At 38.4% G+C, this 13,946-nt stretch overlaps 1 protein-coding gene across 3 annotated transcripts in view; it reads right to left on the bottom strand.

Moving 5' to 3' along the window:
• Positions 1 to 13,926, bottom strand: part of NKAIN2 (sodium/potassium transporting ATPase interacting 2) — a 964,622-nt gene extending 950,696 nt beyond the window's left edge. For 2 of the 3 annotated variants that reach the window (XM_029945056.1, XM_029945058.1), the window contains exon 1: positions 13,604 to 13,903. In XM_029945056.1, the coding sequence (XP_029800916.1) occupies positions 13,604 to 13,657 (54 nt within the window). In that variant the 5' untranslated portion in view covers positions 13,658 to 13,903. Of the gene's footprint in view, positions 1 to 13,603 lie in introns of all 3 variants that reach the window. The other variant, XM_029945057.1, reaches the window with a different exon arrangement.
• Between the last annotated feature and the right edge of the window lie 20 nt (positions 13,927 to 13,946).

Raw genomic sequence — 13,946 nt, 5'->3', positions numbered from 1 at the left:
AGGATTCTTCTACCAGTTGGGCCTCCTGGCCTGTCATCCTCCTCACAACTAAACCTTCCACTCAATTCAGCAGCCGATCAAGGGCCCCGGCAATGCTCCTGTCCAAGACCTAGCCCCCTGTACATACTGTCTCACCACAACCACTAACCAACACAACCACCTTTTCTATTATCTCCCTTCTGCTGAACCACCTGCTTGTCTCCAATGTCTGCAGTGGCATTCCTGTACTCTAACCGTCCCTTCCGTTCTGACATCCTACTCATGGTCACTCAGTCTATATTTTATTTCAAAGATCCCTTAGAGCTCTCCTATACCTTCTGTTTTGTTCAATCTAAGAACAAGGAAACTTCCATTTTCTGCTTTTCCATTCCAGTCTTAGAAAGTTGGGGACTGATGGGAAAAGTAATTAGTTCCCCTACAAAGGCATGCCACCCAGTTTCACTAAGGCCGCTGATATAATTTAGCCATCATTTAATTTATTGCTGCTTTGCCCTCACACTCCCCACAGAGCTTGCTCCAAACCTCAGGCCTTCGCTCTCATGTCATGCTTCTTATCCTGCTATGGGGAATTGTGCCTGGAGAATTTACATCTGTACAGCTGCATACCCTCTCCCATAAAGTTTAAACTCCTTCCAAAGGTGCTCAAGTCCATCCACAAACTGCACCCCTCCCCATTTCATTCCCTGCTTCACCTCCCAACTCTCCCCAACTTGCCAACGAACCTGACTCTCCACTGTCCCACGCATACACTTCATTCCCTCTCAGCTCTTTCTATCATTTCTTTCTTTTCTCAGTAAGCTCTACACCCAACATGGGGCTTGAAATCATAATCCTAAGATCAAGAGTCGCTCTACTGACTGAGCCAGTCAGGCGTCCCTTATTATTTCTTCCTCCTGGGATTCTCTTTCCTCCAGTGTCTAATCATAGGAATCTTACCTCTCATATGCCAGTCCTTCAAACCTTACATGAACAACCTCCATAGACAAAACTGATCACTTGCCCCAAATCTCTGTAGTTCTTCATTCTACTTCCTTTACAGTTCTTGACTTTCCATATCATACTGCAGGTAAGTACACATAACACTAAACCTCCTAGACAAAGGCCTAGCTTGTTTCCAATGTCCACTCAGCTCTGCTTCTTCTACCCTGTATTACACACACACACGCATACACAATTACATATGTGTGCATGTTATCTCTACAACAGATTACAAATAATGTATATTGAACACATATATATAAAATCTCCTAAAATGTTTTGCAAAATGCAAAGTCACTGAATTAAATTTCTCAATAACCAGTTTATCTTGATAAAATGGTAGACAAAAAAAAAAAAGGAAAGGAAAACTGTATCAGCAATTTTCACCTAAGTTTCACATATCAGGTTGAGAAATATGTGAATCCCCTCAACTTGTATGAGTATATTTCTGGTGAGAAAGCTCATAACTTTTAATAGGTTTTCAAAGAGCCTATCATACACACACACACACACAAAAAAAAACAAAGTTAAAAAGTACTGCTGTGGAGATGTGAAATATAAAGACAGAATTCACTTCATTATTTACATTCTGATCTAAGAGAATCTTTGGAATATATAAATAATGTTATATCTATTGCAGTAAATAAAGCTAAATAATATGAATTTAAAATATATGAAATCACTTTTTTTTAAAAAATGGCCCAGTTTACATCAACATTTATTTTTCAACAACGCTGATCTTATTTATAGTAAGCTGAAATATAATCTTATGTACACAATGAACAGTGAACAGTAAAGCATTTTCTAAGTACTATCACATTCAGCAAGGAGTATGGCTTCATAAATAAACAAATAAATAAACATAAGAATCAGGTGGCAATTTAAACTAATCTTCAATTATTACAACCACTAAATATTAGGTTAATCCTTGATAGAGACACAGCTTGACATTGCTTTCAGCTAGACCATATACTAACTGCCAAAAGGACAGAAACAATCACTTAATTACTCAGCACACATCATTATGCTATTCAGGTGTGGACATTTCATAAATCCTTCTTGATGAAGCGGATTTAGTAATTACTTCATTTCCACCCACTATTCATTAATTCATTCACTCATTTTAAAACAATCATAACTGGAACACAGCACTGCAGGTTAGGAATCAACTCTAGTTTGGTTCCTGGAGTTTTACTGGGTCTTCCTCTCCCAACACCCCACGGCAGGGCCCTAGACACAGCTGCTTCTCAGCCTCTGACAGTAACGGGTCCATCTCCCGCTGCATTCAAACCACATGAGAGTGACTTTCAGGAAGGTGTATTTTGTAACAGAAGATATTTTTATGTCACAGAATTACTATTCAACCAAAAAGCTGACATCCTGCCATAATTTGAGATCACTGCCTCTGCCTCAGTAATTTTGCTAACACTCATTCATGTGTTCCTATTACAGTTCAATATGTAACATTCTTATCCACCTAATGAAAGACTACATTTAAAAATGGGCCTACATGCAACAGAACTATTTTGCGGGTAAAGTCTGCATCAAGTTGCTATAGAAATGAAAAAAATGCATTGGAGTTTATTTCTCTATTTAAGGAAAAAGCTAATATATTAGGCTGCTATGGTACTTAACCCTAGAGTCAAAGTAAGTACGATAACATAGCAATCATCTCTGTCTCATTCTTGTGAAAAGAAAGTGGAAACCAACAGGTTTTCCTTAAGAATTAAAGTAGGAGATGGGGCACCCGGGTGGCTCAGTTGGTTAAGCACCAACTTTGGCTCAGGTCATAGTCTCATGGTTTGTGGGTTTGAACCCCGCGTTAGGCTCTGTGCTGACAGCTCAGAGCCTGGAGCCTGTCTTTGGATTCTGTGTCTCCCTCTCTCTCTGCCCCTACCTGCTCATGCTCTGTCTCTCTCTCTCTCTCTTACTCTCTCAAAATAAATAAAACATTAAAAAAAAAATTTAAAGAATTAAAGAGAGGCATACAATTAAAGGTCACAAAACACTGTTATTATAAGGCTTTCACATACTAAATGTAAACTGAACTTATGCCTTTTGCCTGATTTTTAGAACAGTTTTTCTGAACAAAAACAAATATTCCAAGACAGTATACAGAATAGTAAACTGGGAGAGGAACGTCCCCTATATCTAAGAGCCTGTGGAACTTCTCAAGAATGTTGTAGATAAAACCAGAAATACATTCTTGAGAAAACTCATTAATGAATTTGCAGTCATCTTCCCAAGACTATCCTTTAAAAATGTACACATCAAGTAGAGTAAAATTACTTGCCTTTTACCGGTTAGATATTTAGGACCTAGTCACCTTTCCTCAAGATTCCCCTCTGTCCCAACCCTGTTCTTTCAAAGAAAGAAGAAAACGTTTAATACCAAGCCGAAAGAAAAGCAAATCTTAGGTTTATAAACATTATTGAACATCCATAATTTAACTATCATCATCTATGTAAAATAGAACCACATTTTATGAAAGATGGACATAAATGAAACTCCATTAATCCCTATTGGTAAGGGTAAAAATACATAAGCCTATACACAGCTCCAATATTTTAGAAAATCACAAGTTATAGGTTAACTTTCATCAAATGTTTGAGCAAGGTTTTTCATTTTTTATGTACTTAAGTAATCTCTACACCCAACATGGGGTTTAAACTCACAACTCTGAGACCAAGAGTAACATAACCTTCCCACTGAGCCAGCCAGGCACCCCAAACAAGCTTTATTTAAAAAGGAGGAGGGGCACCTGGGTGGCTTGGTTGGTTAAGCGTTAAGTGTCTGACTTCAGCTCGGGTCATGATCTCACAGTTCGTGGGTTCGAGCCCCGCGTCAGGCTCTGTGCCGACAGCTCAGAGTAGGGAGCCTGTCTTCGGATTCTGTGTCTCCTTCTCTCTGACCCTCCCCTGCTCATGCACTCATGCTCGCGCGCTCGCTCTCGCTCGCTCTCTCTCTCTCTCTCTCTCTCTCAAAAAATAAATAAAAACATTTTAAAAAAGGAGGAAAAGAAAAAAAAAAAACCACCCAGAGCTCTTTACATCCCATTTGTGTGTTATCAAGCCTACAACAGCTTCTAAAGATTTCAAATATGTAGCTCATTCCACCACTCCCAATAATTGGAGTTAAACATACCCACAGACCCTATCTCGTATCTGGACCTCAGATAAACCAAATGGAGCAAATGGGTAGCATCTGGGTACACTATCTCCTATCGGTCAACTATTCCCTAATTTTAGATGGAGAGAATCAGGATCACAGTGTTCATGGGAATGAATTATGGTCTCCAGGAGCAAGCTGCCTTCCACCGCTGCAGGTACCATAACAGAGGAAGTGCTCAACGCCAAGGCAAGTCAGCAGAGTCTGTCTCCAGGGACCAAGATCACAGAAAGCAGCACGCTGCTAGATTGAAATGTTCTCCTTCGGGCCTGTAAAAGTCTTTCCTGCTTTTCGTTTCCTAGTGACATCAGATACTGTCCTGCATAAAAATAATACTGTAGGGGCACCAGGGTGGCTGTCAATTGAGTGTCCGACTTTGGCTCAGGTCATGATCTCACGGTTCGTGAGTTCAAGTCCCACATCAAGCTCACCACTGTCAGCGCAGAGCCCACTTCAGATCCTCTGTCCCTCTCTCTCTGCCCCTCCTGCACTGTGTTCTCTCAAAAATAAATAGAATATTTTTAAAAATAATACTCTAGGAGATCTGCCTCATATAGCTCCTGTGGCTAGAAGCCCAAATGGAGTAGGATCATATGAATTCCCTACCACTGGCCATTTCAGACGTAATATTGACCCATTTATCACTTGACACATGGCTGTCAGTTAAAAGATTTGAAACATCTCCTTATTCTGTTGTGTCATTAGCATCATACAGATGCATACAAAGGCTTCTGTTAACAGAAGAGATTGGATTCCTCTATTCCAGTCTAAGACCCATTTGTTTTCAAACAACACAACACTGTTGGCGCTTTTAAATGTGTTACTGTTTTCGAGGGTGTGCACTGATTAGAAAACAAAAGTCAGTATGAGAACTGCTCACCACCAGCCCTGCAGAGACCGACATTCAGGACCCCATGCTGGAAGAGCCAGCGTGGGTTCAGAAGGGGGATGCAGGCACTGCTCCTCACCTGCAACATTTAAGACAAAGTCCTGCCGCAGATGCCCTCCCCCGGGCGTTCCCAAGTTCCAGATATCCTTGGAAACCCACTGGGACATGCTGCCTTCTTTGTAACATTAGCAGTCAGACCTGACGGAATTTCAAAGTTAAGATTTGTGATTTTAGTGGCTGAAACATAACTTCAAGAAACCCCAATAAATACAGGAAAAATAATAGCCAAGTATATGGGAACAAGGTCCCCTTCATTTATTTTAATTATGTGATAACAGTGCTGGATATCCTTAAACATCCCTATGTATTACTATTTTGTTAAATACTTGTTAAGTGGGTTAAGGGTTTCCGTACTGAATTTTTAGCCTTTGAATATTGTTTAGGTAATAATTTAGTATCATTAACTTTTAGGGTGCATCATTAGCCTAGAGTAATATTCCACTGAAAAGTGTTTCTGAAAATGCCAGTTCCATGGAAGATTAATAGGGGATATCAGGACAAGAGGTCCTTGGTTCACTGAAGCACTTCACAAGCATTTGCAGAGTTAAATGGAATTACGCAGGAGTTTCTATCGTATAGGACTTCTAGGAGCTTGGAAGATGTGCTGTGACCCTTGGGGGTAAGAGAGAGGATAAAGCCTGCAGATCCCATACTTACTTAACCTCAGAGATCATGTGCAATAGAGCATTTTGCAGAATTCGTGCCCAGGGTACACAGTTTTAGAAACACCAGCTTGAAGAAGGCCCGTGCTGACTGGTTTGTAAGTGTAAATTTAATTCTTAATGAACACTTCAAGTAGGTCTATCAAACACATAAGTGTACCCATTTATCTATTTCAAATAATCTGCACCTAGTGTTATAACCCTTATTTACATTTTCCCTCAAAATGATGAGAAAAAAAAAATGTTTCTACAAGAAATTAGTTGTTACAACTAAGGCCATGGGCCAAATGATATATAAACAGCCTATAACTACTCCTACTACCACCGGGGGAACAGTTCTGGAAGATTAAACTATTAATAATTACAAAGATTTTCTAGATATCTGAAATTTAGGAAGCTCGTTTCACAAGTGTGAAGCGCTTTCACATGTAAACTTTGAGCATTTTTTCTCCCCAGATGCTCCTTAAGCAGGAATGATTTGCCCCATTCTTCAAGAGAGGAAATGACAGTTATTTGGTTGTTCAGTACAGAAGGCTGGACTAAGTTAAGTGTAGAAAACTCTGCCCTCTCACTCCGTCCAGGGCTTCCCCGCATGTCCCTTCCTCTTCCTCTCCCCTTCTCTCCCCCAGGGTTGTGCATGGCACCAGTCAGCAGCTATTCCAGAAATTCAGACTGAGGGGCTAGGCTAGCAGAGAGAGGCCGGGGAAGGAACCCAGTCTCCTCCAGTGTGACGGGCATACAGCGTAGAGGCAAGAGGCACTGAATCACTTTCAGATTTTTCAAGATCTCTATTCACCGCAAAGACACAAATGCTGTGAAAAGCCCTTCCACTTATGTCCCTTGTTTAAACTTCTGAATAGGACTAAGCTAGAAGTCAGAGACAGACACACTTGGTCCTAAAGAAGTTTTTGTTCACATGAGTAACAGGCCAAGGAAGAATGAGCTAATTATCTAGTTGGGCTAAAAATTTTCAAAAACAGACTCATGTATTCACTTAATACCCTAAGTGAGCACCTATGTTTTATGCCAGTAGTTTTCCAAGTCTGATCCCTCACCACCAGCATCAGTGTCACCTGGGGGAACTCCTTAAAAATGTAAATTCCAGGTCCAGGACCTCCCAGAGACCTACTGAACCCGAAACCCTGGGGTAGGGCCCATTGATTTGTGTGGAAAAAGCTTTGAGGGTGATTCTGATGAACCATCAAGATGGAATAATGCTCTAGAATACCTGATGCATATTTCAAACAACCTATTACTCGAAGTCATTTCCCACAACAATTAATTTTAACTAATATGCTCACCAATCAGTAGTCTGTATGGATTTAGGATATGGGACCTATTTTAAAAAACAACAGCAACAGGTAAATAACACTACTCTGCATTAAGCAATTCATCAGATATTGGTTTCAAAAGGAACAGGAATTTCCCATAGATTATTTTTTAAACATACATATCCAAGTGTCCAAACTCATACTACGTGCTTCTTTCTCAAGAATCAGCCTGAAATACACAGGAGCTGTAACTCCCCCCGCCCCCACCTTGAAAAATGGCAGAAACACAATCTCATTATGAGGGCTCACTTTTCTAGGGTAGAACTACAAGTATGTATTGTTTGGGCACATTTGAAATCTAGTGCGAACGGCAAGGAAAGCTGACAGTGGTGGGGACGGTGCCTCCTTTTATTCTCTAGTCTACACACCAGCAACTCCTAGTTGTGAAACCCCAAGTCTACCTGGGCCGGTCAGGCCTGGACAGAAGCCTGGTACCAAGAGCCCTCCCTGAACCTGCTTAGTCTTGTGTTGATTACTGTCTCAACCAGGAATCAGTAGGTAGATGCTGCCTTTGCTGGTAAAAGAAATAAATGTAAGCTATGATAGATGTATCATTTATGTTATGTGGATCTGCTAAAGCACAGTGGCAAGAGCTCAGTCTTGCTTAAGGTGGGACTGACCTGGGTCTGAGCACACATACTATCACTTACTAAGAGAGTGACTTAAGAAAGTCACTTAAAACTTTCAGAATCTCCATTCCCCCCACTGTAAAGTGAGGGTATTGGTATCTATTGCCTACCTTGTAGAATTATTAGAAGGAAAATCAGTGGGGGAAAAAACATGTTTTGCATTTAGCCCAGAACAGACTTCAAATAAATACTAACAGTTTTCATTATTGTTTAAGTATTTTACAAAGAGAGATTTTTGAAGCATAATAAATTATGAAAGCACAACTTTTTTCAAAGCACATAGAAAAGTCAGTTTATCGTAACTTATCAAAAAGAGTTTCTACAAAGTTAGAATGTGATCTAAAAAAAGTTAGCATGTGATCCATAATTAATTTAAAAGGTAAAAATTGTTAAAATGAGAAGGCACCTTATTCCCATTCCAGGTTGAAAATGAAACATCTACAGCTCCCATTACACTTAATGTTACCAATGTTTCTATTTGTCAGACCCAGTGGCTGTTTAAGCAAAAAAAAGAAAAACACTACTTTCAGGAAGATGAAGCAAGTAATTCCTTTAAATAGTTAAGAACTTTCCAATCTAAATATACCTGAAATGGTTTAAAAAAATTCAGTTTATAAATTACATTACTATCTTAACCCAGAGAAACAAAACAATATAATTTTATCTTATTTCTTCATAGTTTTTAAATATCTTCAATTTCTTGGAATTTGTAGGAACAAAAGTTTCATATACTTTTATTTTCATCCTATATACAGAAATTATCTTTAACATAAAATTTGTTTCGATTGTAGTTACAGGGGAAAAGGAACCTTGGATATATTGTATCTTGATGGACTATGTATTTCATTATATTGAAAATAAATAATCCAGTTCTCTGGGGGAAGGGGGGGCAAAATTGTAAGAGTTCATTATATAGATGAAAAAACTGAATAGAAATACTTCTTGCATATGTATATGATTTCTGACATTTGAGTGTTGGAAGTCACAGAAATAGAAAAATTTCCATTATTAGCAATATTAGTTTCAAAAACGATTTTTGAAAAATTACACTGCTTGAAATTCTACCAAGTAACACAACTGAAGTACATCCTTTGAAATTTTGGTCACTAGTAGAATATATACAAATACTTAATGCAGTTGAGGCCATAATTCTAATACGTATATTCTTGGTATATATCTAGGAGGGTTAAAATGTGTTTGTCTCAGATTTTATTTTTGTCAAGCACACACATGCACAAAAAGGAAACAGAACCAGAAATAAAGATCTCCTATTTCAAGGAGTCTCTGGCTGCCATTCCAGAATTCTGGATTGGGCAAGTAGAGAATCTGACCCCAAAATAAAGCAGGATCAGAGGGAAAAGGATGTAGCAATGCCTATTCACATTTCTGGGCCACTGTGCACTTATGGGCCCCATGCCAGGGATGACTCTGGCACTGGGCACACGGGATGCTGCCCATCCAAGCCTTTATTTGAAAAAGCAGGAGAACAGCTCTGTACAGACTGGCTCTTTGAAACTTTGGGCATATGAAAAAAAGTAACTGCCACTTGTTTATGAACCCAGAAAGAGAGCTGGACACTGGAAGGGGTGTCTATATCTTTCTTGGTAAACATTAGAGCAGAGTAGTACTGAATCACAATGAAAGACTAGATCTAAAAAAATACACACACATACAAACAAGACAATGTTGGGATGCAAAAGTAGAAAACATATGGAAATAATAAAGTCATTTTACAACTTAGCAAACTCTTAGCATATTTTTACATTATAAGTTCCTGAAGCATTATATGAAAAGCGTTAGTCTTCTCCACGAGTTATAATGGTTAATGTCCACAAGATTTTATTAGCAATGGCATATATAGATTCATAAATCTAAAATTTTTAATTATCTAAGTAGAGAGGGTTTGTGGCAGGTAAAGTTCTGTATCTTTGAAGAACTTCCAAACATGTCAAGTATCTGAGGTAAATCCTAAGATTCTATCTGCATTTTTCAAGTCACTTCACATGATGCTTTATTTTTTAAAAAGTAATAAAGGCTCATGTAACTATAAACACAGCACAAAGTCACAATCGATACCACCAAAATATTCCATTATTGTAATAAGATTGTTTTTATTTAGTCCATCTATGCACCCATGGCTTTCTATTCTAATAAATGTATACTTCTAAAAATGCTTAGTAACTGTGCATTACAAAAGTAACTGTTTGGTAGAAAGTAAAGATCATTCTTAATTAAGTTTCAAATGTGCTTCTTCACACAGCTGCACGTCTACTAACACAATTCTTAGGTGCACCTGCTCCAAGTTAGCAATATTTCATAAAGCACATGGCAAGAATGGCATCTTTGAGTGTGAATCGGCTAAACATAAATCTGTACTTTTAATAGTTGATGGCAGATACACTTTGTGCCACAGAGGAATCTGATGTACAAAAATGTGGACAGTTTTAAATATTCTTCCCTGAAAACAAAGCTGTCTTTTCAAACTAAAATAAGTTATGTTCTTCAATATTATAACTAAATGACTTTCAGTGAGAATTATCTGAGGAATTTTTGCAACCTTCAGGTAAACTACTCTGTAATTCAGCCAAACACTCAAGTAGAAGACATAAAAAAAATAGCTAAAACTCTTTAACCAGCTGCTGAGTTGTAAATAAGAAGTTAGACTGTTCGTGCCCTGTGCCACTATATCCAACAGAGCAAATGCAGTGAAGAGTTTTGTTATTATCTGAAATCTTCAGTTTCTGAGCATTAAGGACAGCAACGATAAAATAGAAAATTACCTTCTTGAGATTAAGAGCTTAAATCTTTTGGATTGTCCACATGGAACAAATCTGTTTCCAGAGATCACCCCCCTTTTTCATAGGAATCACCCTAATATCTGAAGTTGGAATTACCATACATCTCAAAGATTTTAATTTATGATACACAGAGGCACACATTTTTGTCATAAGATGGAAGTTTTGTATTGAATCTCTGTGGTATGAAATTCTAAGTGCTTGCTTTATAAACTGATTTCCTGACTTAAAAGAACGTGTTTATCCACACCTGTATCTGCCAAATATTAAACTAAATGCACATTTACTAAAGTTAAAAGCAAAGATATCAAACCCTGATGGAGAAATTTCTCTGGAGAGTTTATCTCTGTCCCTCGCTTGTTGAAAGATCAAAAACTATGTCTGCTCTGACAATAACCTGATGCATGAGGCTCCCACCTCACCATACCTACAAGCTACTTCATCCTCTGCAAAGGTCAGGTACAAGTTGACATAGACATAAATATCCCTTTATGTCTAATTAAAATAGAGACACCCCACTTACAGAACTGGAAATAAATGTTTCCAGAAACTTCAAGTTACTTAACAAAGAAATTTAATAAAGTTTCTGTCCTAGACTATCTTTAGCTTTCATTAATTTAAATGCATTTAAGATTTATCTTATAACTACCAAAAAACATATCCAAATGTTACCAGAATGTACACTAAACACTTCAGAAGTAAACAAAACTAAGTGAACTTCTGTATCAATCAATGGCATGTGAGTTATAACTTACTCTGGAAACTGGCTACATATAAAACCACTTCTACTCATAACAACTGAAATACATACAAAAAGTTTTTAAAGGTCTATCAAGAGCAAAGGAAAATACATATGACTACCTATAGTTTGTGCTTTGCGATTATTAATTTGCAAAGGAATTATTTTATTTAAAGTTAAATACTGTATTTCTAAGAAGCAACAACTACCAGGAATCTCTGAGGTCCTTAAAATGTGATCATTTCACCTTATCAAAGCAATGAAGGTTCTTCATCCTTTTGTTTTTTGTTCTGCATCTGCATTAACATGGCTGCTAATTATATTAGCCTGGTGGCACATAAAGTCTGAATGGGAAAAATCACATGATTCTTACAGAGCATCCTTAAGATTCAAATGTATACCTGCTTAGACTGAACACTCCTATATATTACAACTGCCTCTATTTTGTTAGAGATCTTAGCTCTGATTTAGAATTTGTTTCATAAGTGATGCAGCACTTCTCAAATCCACCTCCCATATTTGCACTCATATGAACACACACACACACACACACACACACACACACAAATCTTTAGCTTTAACGTGCCACTTTGTACATTTAGGATTCTCATCTGTGTATTTACGCGTTTCTAAAATTGTTAAGTTCTTGAGAAGTTTGTATTCATCACACAACATGCCACATAGATCTAATGCCTACAACTGCCAGAATAAAGCCCTGCTACGCTGAACAATTAAAAGTTAAATACGTTTAAAAATTTTTAAATCGAAAATAGCATAAAAATACTCTTACCCACCCACTCATTCTCACAGTTTTATGCTTTAACAAGGTGAATCAGCAAAAGTATTCTTTTCTGAATCATACATGAACACAGGAATGTTTTGAAAATGCTTATACAATTTGGCATAGTTGGCCTAACCAGTGGTTTAACAAAGTAAACTTTCTCATTGTTCTGATTAGCTTTATCATTCAGAGTAAAAATCCATCATTGCAAAACTTAAAACATGTAGCAAAGAGAAATAAACTGGTTTACACACCGCTGAAAAAATATTATATTCTAAAATTATATTTATAGTTCCACCTTCTTTTTCTTACAACCAAGTCCCTAAGAAATTCATTGATCAACATACATATCATGAGATAACTTTCCTGGGGAAGGAAAACACCATAAGACAATAAGCACTCCTTCAGCTAAATAGTAAACAAAACAACAACAACAACAAAACAAACACTCTTGGGCTTCAAGACAATTGATAAACAGTGAAGACCACTTAAGGAATTCTTCTATCAGTTTCAGTAGCAAATCCTTGTTCTTTTAACACTTTACTGATTGAGTTCTCAGAAATCTCCTTCAATCTTGTAGTCCTTTCAGCCTTTCTGAAACAATTGTTGGAAATGTGGGTGTCTATTCAGATTAATTTATACTTTCCAAGGAAAGCTATTTGATAGCTAGAGTGAGCAAGTACTCCCACCTCAAATTAACCACTTCCAGTGGGATATTTTTCACCTGTAAACTATCCTCAGCCCCTCCTTTGATTGCCCTTTGAGAATTTAAATTCATAGACTTGATGTTTTCCATTACTGGCTTCTTGCCTCTTTGCAAACATAAAACATTCCTCAAAATGTATATATAATCATCCATCCTAGAGGATCAGAAATCTCTATTTTGGGAGCAACTACATACATAATGTAAGACTGAATATTTTTCCTTAGAGTTGTTTTTAATAATTACGATTTAAAGGCTACTGGTTCCGCTTATGACAGTGGTGTTACTGAGTTCATCTAAGTATTTGTCTTCAATCTACATACTTCTAAAACTCAATGTGGCTTCTAGATCAAACTGGTGTTAGAATCCCTCTGCCCTATATAGTGGTCTGTTAGAGCATTATACTTATAAAACAATGTATTCCTTGAAAAATAACACACATCAGTGAAAAAACAAACATACTGCAAAAAATTAGTATATGGAAGAAAAGTCAGAAATTCCAGATCTCTCTCTTTTAACACCTGTATAGTCAATTATGGGACAACCACGTCGTTACAGTAACAGGAATGCAAAGCATAAAGGAACAAGATACACATCTTGCTCTGCTTAAAGAAATTAAAGACAAGTTTAACCCGCACCTGCCAAACTGTCTTCAGAGGGACAGAAATGGGTGGGGGTGGAAAGGCTCACCTCTCCTGTACCCCACAGTGCCTCTCCCTTGAAATCATTTTAAATGTAGGCACTATATCTGTCCCCTTTTCTCTTTTATCTTTCCTTCCATTCTAATCAATGGCAGACCCTTTACCGCACTCCCAGCCCAGTATCTCAAAGGCACATTACAGAATAAGAGGACCCAAGTGTCACTTACCAGTTGCATGCCACAGATAAAGATAAGCGTGCACCTGCCACTGCAATAACCCATGGTTTCCGAGACCCCTGCCACAGCCAGACTGTCCCACGTCGGCCACCGTCGAGCCCCCACTTTATCCAATCAGATCGCGGGGAAGGACAGGCAAACCTGCCGAGGGCTCGGGGGCTCCGGGCTGCTGCTGCCAGCGTCCTGGGAAGTGACAGGCATTAGGACCTGCTGGCGCGGCGGCGGCGGGAGCTCCAGCCGCGCCCGCCAAACATACCTTCACTCGTTCGGTGCACACGCCGCGCCGCGGGCAGCGCCGCCCGCGGAGACGCGCCCGGGGCCCGCAGGGGCAGCA

The sequence above is a fragment of the Suricata suricatta genome, chromosome 7 (genome assembly GCF_006229205.1).
Source record: "Suricata suricatta isolate VVHF042 chromosome 7, meerkat_22Aug2017_6uvM2_HiC, whole genome shotgun sequence".
In the NCBI taxonomy this organism is placed as follows: Eukaryota; Metazoa; Chordata; class Mammalia; order Carnivora; family Herpestidae; genus Suricata; species Suricata suricatta.
This window is presented reverse-complemented; position numbering and strand designations above follow the sequence as displayed.